General features: G+C 46.5%; 1 protein-coding gene across 1 annotated transcript in view; it reads left to right on the forward strand.

Annotated features, from left to right (window-relative positions):
* Positions 1 to 8,704, forward strand: part of ZNF516 (zinc finger protein 516) — a 117,559-nt gene extending 108,855 nt beyond the window's left edge. The window contains 2 exon segments of the mRNA XM_078060165.1: positions 4,521 to 4,536; positions 4,539 to 8,704. Of these exon segments, the coding sequence (XP_077916291.1) occupies positions 4,521 to 4,536; positions 4,539 to 4,579 (57 nt within the window). The 3' untranslated portion in view covers positions 4,580 to 8,704.
* The last annotated feature ends 547 nt before the right edge of the window (positions 8,705 to 9,251 follow it).

The raw sequence follows: 9,251 nt of genomic DNA on the forward strand, positions 1-9,251 counted from the left end.
GGAAGTGCATGTTCCCGTGGAGGAGGAGCGGAGCAGAGTTCGGCGGCGCTGGGGGATGGAGAGCCTCCTGAGGGCGGCGGAGAGCCCTGAGCCGGGGAGGGCGTCATCGGTGTCCTGTCTTTAGAAGGAGTGTTGGGCTTGATGATGTAAAGATGGGTTAGGGCGGGTCCAGACAGGTGGCTGAGCACCGCTTTGGCAGTGCTTGGGGTAATCTGCGAGAGACGTGGGGGCCCAGGTTAGGGTGGGGCTGGCGGAGAGCAGGTGTTTGGGCACAGGAGGTGGGGTGTGAGGGAGGGGAAGAGATTGAGTTGACCCCGGTTTTGGCTGCAAGCACCAGCTCTCAGGAGGAGGCCTGCCCTGAGCCCGGAACTTGGTAGGACGAGCAGGGCAAACACGGGTTCCTGGTCCCATCTGAGCTGCGTTTGGGGGTGCCTCCTGGGGATCCAACTAGGAGTGTCCCAACGGGAAAGTGAATATGTGGGTTTGAAGTGGAGAAGAACAGGAGGTGACGTGTGTTTAATAGCTTCCAACGTGGAAATCCAGTCGCACTGAGCGAATTCTACTTTGGGAGAACTAAGTGATATAAACTGTTGAGATCTTGGGGTCCTGAGTAGAGGCTCTGATCTGACTGTCCCCCTCCCCCTGGGCGTGTGGCTTCGCGCAGGTTCCCAGGTCTGTGGACCCCGCGCACGACCGCTGTCCGTCGTGACCGCAGGGGACTCGGGCGCGCACACACGTGGACGCCGCTGCCCGCAGGCTGGGTGCGGGACCTGCCCTAACGCCGTTCTCTTTCCCCGGCCTCTCCGGCTTGGTCAGAGCCCGCAGCGTGCTCGCACAGGCTCTCGTTTTACGGACGAGTCGTTCCTTAGAGGGAGGATGTGTCGTTTGAGAAAAGTATTGTCGCCCAGACGCCGGGCCCCGGGCCGCAGCTCTGGGCGCGGAGGCCTCAAGCTGCCAGGCAGGCGCCGTGCCCCCCCTGCAGCCACATTGCGGCCGCCCTGACTTTGCCGGAGTCGTACCCGGATTTTCTGTGTTAGCTGAGTCGGACAGGTCACGATGTCCTGGCTCTCGGAGTGAAACAGGCCATCAGGCACGGCGTCCGGGTCCACGAGACAGAATGGGTCTGATTCCGTTGGGTCAGAATGAACAGAAACTTTGAGGAGAAGTGAAATGATTCTCTTTTGATGTGTTTTTTGGCAGCGCTCTCTTTCCCGTGCGTACGCTGGTCAACGGGCCTTCCTCCCACAGGTGGAGTGGGCAGGATCGCTGGACCCTTGCAAGTTATGGATGTGGATTCAGTAGTAGAGTTTCTAGAAGGAGGCTCGTGGCCACCGTGTCTGTTCGGCAGGCGTTTACTCTCGCAGGGCTTGGGTGCTGGAGGGGAGGGTCCGTCCTCACGAGTGAGGCATGACCACGCTGTGGGCGCATCGTCCCCACCCTCAGGAATAAAGGCCCCGCTGTTTGTGCTTCTTGTAATATGCATTGAATTCCAATCATGAGGGTAGCTAATATTTGAAGCAAAATTCTAAATGAGAGGAGGGCTTCATGCATATTGTCGTTTCAAGATGCTTTGTCATAGATTTAGCATGACTGAGTAAATGTTTAATTTCTAGTAATCACCAGTATTCATCATTAGAAAGAATATTTTTTAAAAATAATAGGCTGAGGTATGGGTATCATTGTCCTATGGATGTTAGGGGGGAAGAACTAGGAGGTTTTTTTTGTGTGTGTTGTGAAGAAATTGTTTTTTTCTGTTATGTGGTTAAACATTAGAAATTAAAATAATATTTAGAACCAAGAAAAATGAACCCTCTTTCCCTGCAACCCCCTGGTTTTTGGATTTAAAAGACCAGACTGACTTTTGCTGAAATAGGAAATCTGGTGTTTCCAGTGTGTTTAGACTCCTTGCCAAAATTTAAAGACTATGATTAATAGTTTATTTCTTATTATTCTAAATGTTATTTTAAAATAGTTAAGCCAGAGAAATAATTCCATTAATCAAAATAAGGGGAAATGAGAAAATAAATGGGACCCTAATCTATCTCCTGTTTAGCTGTGGATATTATAATGCAGATGATGGAGAAATCACATAGCGGGCGTACTTGAATACATGTACAGTCAGATTTCAGATCATGGTTAGATTCTTAGCATCACAGATCAGATTTCAAAATCCAGCTCGGTGTCTAAACAGCTTTCATATTCATAAAACCAAACATCTTAAAACACATTATCCATTTTTCTCTTAAGTCAAACGTACTGTGAAAACTTGTGAACAGGTTGAGTGATTCGTGTAAAGTGACACGCGGTCACGTGAGCCGCCACTCACCCGCGGCTCAGCGAGGAGAGGTCGTGGTCAGGAAGGTGCTGCGTGCGATATCGTTAGGCAGTGAGTGCCACACACGTGTGCCAGATGCTAGTCGTGTGCCCCTCCGTCTGAAGGCTGAGAGGTCCGTGTGTGTCCTGGGAGGGGTTTATGTCATCGGCCCCCCAACACGTGAGTACATATACATCCCCTTACCTTATAAAGACAAAAGGGAAAAAAGTAGACCTCACAAAGTTCCAGAAGTCCATATCCATCTCTAGAACATTGAAATGCATTAAGGAAGATAATTATTTCTTTCAGCATTACTGAAAAGCCCACAATTCACACAGCAGCAAAAAAAAAAAAAAAAAAAGCCAAATTTTCCAGAAACGTATTTCTCTGAGTACTCTGTCTTGTAGGGGGGAGAAAGCAACCTGCGTGTGCTCAAAATACTGTGTGCACTTAAGTATTTCTGTAACTCCTTTCTTCCGTGACTACATTTCCCCTTTGCCTGATTTCTCAGATGAATTTCTTTCATTTCCTAAAAAGCCTGTAGGACAGCTGTATTGAGTAATAAAATGTGGTCCCAATGAATCAGTAAGTCAGAATGACTTCCTTAGAGAACGAGATGCTATTTGAACATATCCCTTCAATTTTAAAGCATATTTTTGCATCTCTGTGTCTAGATTTATGGACTAAATTTAACAACCTGGTTATTAGGGTTCCCATATTTTGCAGTCCTTCTGAAACATTTTTAAAACTTTCTGAGCTTTGCAATTTAAAACTTCTGTCCTTTATGGACGAGGCCTGTCCTCCTGTTACCTCTCTATTGGTGTTTTTTTTATCTGCCCCGTGCAAGTTTGTGTATCCTGGTCCCAAGGAAGAGAGGTCCAGGTGACTGTTGGGGGTGCATCTGAGTTGTGTGTACAGCATCCACACTGTTTAGAATCGCCTGCAAGTTTGTTTGCTACGTACAGTTACTTTGTAGAGACTTCCAAGGCCATTCATGTAACAACTAACAATAACTCTCATTTTTCTCTTGGCAAGCACAAAGGCCATTTTCCTTCCTCGAATGTATCTAGAAGCAGTTCTGAAAGCACCCTGTTGATGAATCTCTCCGTGGTGTGATGTCGCGGTGCAAAAGATGTAAAACCTCGCTCTCAGCTTCCTGCAGGAAATTCACCATCTACTTGATGTCAGATAAACTTCTGCTTGTACCACTGTGCCCGCCCTCAACCCCCCCTCCCCCAGAATTTTTGTCGAGTATCTTACTGGACCTCCTTCAGTGTTGATTACAGGATGTCATGAATGTAGGGCTAGTTTTAAATAGGAGCTTTCTGAAACTATTAACTAAAAAGAAGCACTTAATTCATGATGTCAACCAGACCCCCCCACCCCTGATTTCTAGGGTTCCTAGAGGCATAGCTGGAAACCAGTTAGAATTGTACGAGTGCTGTGGTTTGTGTATGCATGTTAATTTCAAGCGATCGGTCTCACTTCATCAAGACTTTAGCTGAAGGTTAATGCAGTTTAGTAAGATTAATCTTGCCCTGTTGTTTTTGTCCTCAGATCGTGAACTCCATTGTTCAAATAGTGATGCTTCAAATGTCATTTGAGAGCCTTCTCTAAAAGCTACAGCTCACATTTATTCCCATTTTTATCTTGCAGTGCACTTGACTTTAGAATACCCCTTCTGTTTTTTGAACATGGTAATTATTTATGGAAATTGGTAAAAGCACTCTGGATTCTGACAGACCTATGTGAGAGCTGTCCTTTTCTTACTGTGTTTGTATGACCCCCAAATTCAGCCTTGTTTTGAAACTATCATTCACCTGTAAATCTGCTTTGTACTACAAAAGTCTGCTTTTTTGGGAATCCTCCCCCAATTCCATCTTGCCACCCTTTGACCTTCAGAGATCGTTCAGACACTATTATTTGCCATTCTTGTATGTGAAACAGAGAAGTCTAAGGATCCTCTCTGAATCTCTGGAAATGATTGTCTAAAGCTGCCTCGTAAGGCAGGAAGGCCCATTTAAAATCTCTCCTGCTCGAGCACAGTGACCACTGAAGTCAGGGGTCTTCACCGGCCTGATGGGGTTGCTGCCTGAAGGTCATTGTTTGTGTTCTTGGGTGTTGATAAGGAAATTAATAGGAAAAATGCACTTAGGCTCCAAAAGGCAGAAATGAGTTTTTCTGTTGTCTGCTTTCTCTCACCCAGGGGAGAGACCATTCTAACCAGACACCGTCCGGACAGTGCCTCTCGGAAAGGGAACCTAGAGACTCCCTTCCAGCGTACCCCGTGCCCCGCGACAGCCGTGCACAGCCCCCTCGTGGACATCCCAGCAGTGCCCCCAGCCACCCCGTGGAAGAGCAGCTGCAGGACTCCCGCCCGGACACCTCCGATCCTGGAGCCCTGTGCTGGAGTGGAGACGGAAGGGAGATGCTTCTCCTCCTTGTGAAACGTTTCAGAATAAATGAAGATGGTCTACTCTAGAATCCCATGTAGATATTCTCTATGCATCTGTGTGCTCATCCACCACAGTCCCCTATTTTCTTACAATGAACAGTGGTGTTGGCAGGCACGAGAGCACAGGCATGTGTGGTGTTCCAGACACGTTTGAGACACTGGAGAGAGATTCTTGTGCGTGTCCGAGAGCCTGAAGAGCCGAGCGCCGTGCGGGAGCCGCCGACGCTCAGGAGGACTGGCGGGTAATGTCAGGACACGCGGTGGTGGAGCTGAGGTTGGCAGAGTATTAATACCACAGCCTCTCTGTGTCGTAGGGGGTCTTTAAGGTAGTCCGTACGAGAGCCGAAGGAGGTAGCGTCGGGCACTGTGGGAAGCGGGCTCGCTGGCGCGGGGCCGCGGCCACGTCCTAACTTCTGGGGTGGCCTTCGGGGGCCGTGGGCATTTCCCGTTTGCTCTTTCCGTCCTTCCCATCGTCTGTGCTCAGCGAGCCCACAGAGGAAACACGTCTATGGGAGTGCTTATATTCTGTTTCGGAAAAGAGCTAGTTGAACACTAAGACAAGCAGGCTTCTTTGTTTATTCTCAGGACCTTTTTGTAACAGGGCTACATTCTGCAAACTGCTCACCAAGGAAGACTGCCCGTAAATTCTCTAGCCACCGAACCCTCCTGGTCTAGACCCATTTTAGTGATGGCGGGAGAATCCCTGAGCAGGTTTGGGGGCCCTGGTGCTCTGGAACCCTCTGCTCCCCCTCTCCCCCACTTCCATCTGTCCCTCCACCAGCCCAGCAAGTAGATAGATGTCTTTTCTTCTGGGGCCTGGGGACCTCCGCAGGATGAGTACCTTCATTCCCAGAGCGTGGAGGTCCCCAGGCCCCTGGGTGGCGGCGGCTTTATATACCTCTTCCTCAGTCCCGTAAATGCAAGTTTTTGTGGTGGGGGTTAAGGCCCATAACAAAGGATCTTAAACCGTGCAGTGTACGCAGTTAAAATTGTATTCCACAGATATAAATATTTTCTTTTCCTATTACCGTGACACTATGTGTGATGGTAATATTTCTGAGAGTTTCAGATTTTTGCACATATGATTTTATGCATTATCAAAAGTTACTGCTGCCTTGAATGAAAATGTTCTGTGAAATTTTTTGCAAAAGCTTTACTAGGTTTTTTTTAATTGTGAAATTTTGTAAAGGCAGGAAATGGATTAAAACGAGCATGCTAAATATATTTTTCAAAAAAGCAATAATTTTACATGTACAGAAATTATCCTAACCTTTAATACTGGTGAGAGCGACAGTTTACTTAATACAGTAATGGATTAGTGCAGTTTTTTGTAGAAAATGGGCTTCTGATACAAAGATTTGTTTAAACACGTGCGCACGCACACACACACAAACCCTAAAGTGTGGTTTTCCTGTTCTAATGATTTGTTGAATTATTATTATATTATTATTATTGTTGTTAATGTTGTTATTAGTTAATGTTTGGTTCTGGATTCTACTTGTTACTGAATTTAAATTACTTGAGGTTCCGGTTACGTGGCAACACTTGCAAACAATGCGATGTAACTGACCAGCTTCTCCATACATATGGATGTGCACACACGTATGTATACGTATGTGTGTGTATGTGACGTCTTTACTTATTTTTTCCTGATACTCTTACACCAGATATGTACCAGAATGATCTGTTGTGTCGGTGTAATTAGGAATGTCACGGAGATTCTATCGAGCAGCTGTAATTGACTGTTCTGTATTTTGAGCAAAGTTGCAGAGACACATTCCTCTGTTCACCTTAGAAATCAGAATGCCTTTCTGTTGACTTACGTTTGATCATTTTGATAGTTTCCCCAAAGTAATAACTTCCGCATTTCATTTTCTGGGCTGAAAGTGAATAGTGACAGTTCAGGAATGCACAGGGGCTACTGATCCGGTCCTGTCTTTCTCTGTGTTCTAGCGATTAAAAGCAGTTCTGTACCCAAAGTGACACGGAGGTGTCGTGTCCATTCTTCCTGTTTCGGAAGCGGCACCCGGGAGCCCCGCCGGCAGTCGGAGCTGCCTGGTGGCAAGAGGGGGGCGCGCCGGGGGTCCCATGGGCCGAGCGCGCAGCCCGAGTCCGCTTACGGAAGCGTGTGCCGTGCAGAGCGCAGAAGTAGGTTTGCACGTAACTGAGCAGATGGAGGAGGACCCTCCGAGGACGCCACCCTCCAAGACATGCCGTTCTCGGGCCTGACTGTGGTTTCTTTCTCCCACTGGCCATCAGTATTGTTGGGTTTGTTAATGCGTTGATGTCCGTTTGACCATTGTATTTAATATGATTTGTGTTTTCTTATTTATTTAGCCAATATGTTTTGATTCGCTTTTTTTCGAATGATAATTCCCGCACGATCTCTCCTGTGAGTCCTCTTCTGACTGTTACAGACTCTTCCTGCTACCTCTACCGACCTGCTGTTTCCTCGTTTCTTAACAGGATTTTTACAGTGTTGGCGTCTAATGTAACTTAGACAATAAAGGGTTTGGTTGTCTACACTGCAGCTTCTCCGGGTATCTCCCCGCCCCGCCTGCGCTCCTGGCGCGGCTTCGTTGGTCTGGCTCTCCTCCTCACCCTCTCCTCCTCCCGGCTCACGTCTCTTCCTCGTTGTCCAAGTCAAATAACGCAGAAATAATAGCTTATAGGAATCTTTCAGGTTATTCACTCATATTCCTTAATTTGAAGAATGAACATTTAAATTCTCTGAAAAATCAGCTGGTAAGCCTCTTCCCTGGGACACACTCAGCCCTTCTGCCACTTTCCTGCCTGCTTTGGGAGGGTCTCTTGGCGTCTCAGATGGATACATTTCACGTTGGTCAAAACACAGTCCAGATCTTCAAGGCACGTGGATTTTGCCTTTCCAGTTTTGAAAAGTATTAAATGCTTTGAGAGGTCCCTCCGATACGTACTTATTTTTGAAACCAAGAAAGACACTGGTTTCCTGAAATGCACGTGCCCCAGGAAATTGCTCTGGTTAATAATTACGCGTGGCCGCAGGGTCAGGTGAAGATGTGGAGTTTGCCCAGTGTGTCAAAAGCCATCTTCAGACTTGGCCACCCTGTCACGGGTTATGTAACGTTATAAAAACATCTAGATAAGGGCACACGCACACATAGATTGAGTAATTGAGCACTGCTTTAGGATGGATGTAGTGTTGAGTGCAGCAAGTAAGAGGTGCCGTCTCTCTCGGTGCCTCCCAGGGAGCTGCTCGTTCTTCCCCCTGAGAGAGCGAGAGCGAGTGAGAGCGCTCATAACCCATGGGATGAGTGTCCCCTGTGCCCCTGGATCACCAAGGGACTACACGTGTCAGTCTGTGTCCAAAAGACACTGCACCTCCTGGATTCTCGTGGCCAGAGTCCCTTTACCAACACTCCTGCTTTAAAGCAAAATACGATCACCCCCCAAACCCCGAGAGGTTTCAATGATGTACAAACAAGAGGGACTGTATTTGTCTAACTTTTCCTTCCCACTTTCTAGACGAAGTAGCATATGCTGTTTTACTGCTTTTAACTTTGGTGAGTTCTAAGTGCAGAGCATTTTGTTCACTGAGAAAAAGAAAAATCACCGGCCAGCACTCCCAGCGGTGGTGTAAGTGCACTCCCGGGCCCCCGCACGCCCGTGTCATGGGACCGAGGGAAGATGTTCATTCTTCACCAACTTTGCTAATTATTCTTTGAGGCAGTAAAATGCAAAAGACCATAGAATTTGTATTTCTTTTTTTTTTTTAAATACAATTTATAACATTATATTTTGTACTCTTTATATTAGAATTTGTAACTAGATTGATGTATTTAACTCTATTTCTGAAAAAATAATTCAATGTTTCAGTTATGTGATAAAAATATTTAGATAAAACATATTCATTCTATTGGAATTTGAAATCAATAAAAAGATCTTGGAGTTCTTGAGATTTGTTAAGATCTTTTTCCCTGGTTTCAGGAGGTGGCCTAAATCCTTTGTCTTGATCTGTGGTTTTCTATATTTGTTGGCAGAACACAAAGCCAAGTGTTGGCACTCTTTCTATAAGCAGAAGAGTTTTAAGCATGATTCACAAGATAATTCATCTAAGACTATGTCAAAATGGCCAGAGTGTTTTTTTTTTTTAAATCTTTTGTAGACTCCAGGGCATACACACTGTTTGTTTGTTTTGGAAGGTGATGCTATAGTTCTCGTTTTCTCCTGAAGCTCATCTCTCCATTCCCGCACCAGACGCACACACCATTCTCGCTCTCGCCGTGTAAGCCACGCGGCGTGTACAGGATGGACTCAGAACGAACCCCCAGTCAGATGAAATGATGGCATCAGGAACTTGGGGGTTCCGAGGCACTCACGGAACTTGAATTTAAAAAGATGTAAAGTGTTTTCAAGTTAGAAGGTATGACTATGTCTCCACTGGCAGAAAAGAGAGGAGGTGTGGGTGGGCCCTTGCACATGGCCTTAGGGTTGTGCCATGGA

Source organism: Halichoerus grypus, chromosome 13, assembly GCF_964656455.1.
Source record: "Halichoerus grypus chromosome 13, mHalGry1.hap1.1, whole genome shotgun sequence".
Taxonomy (NCBI): domain Eukaryota; kingdom Metazoa; phylum Chordata; class Mammalia; order Carnivora; family Phocidae; genus Halichoerus; species Halichoerus grypus.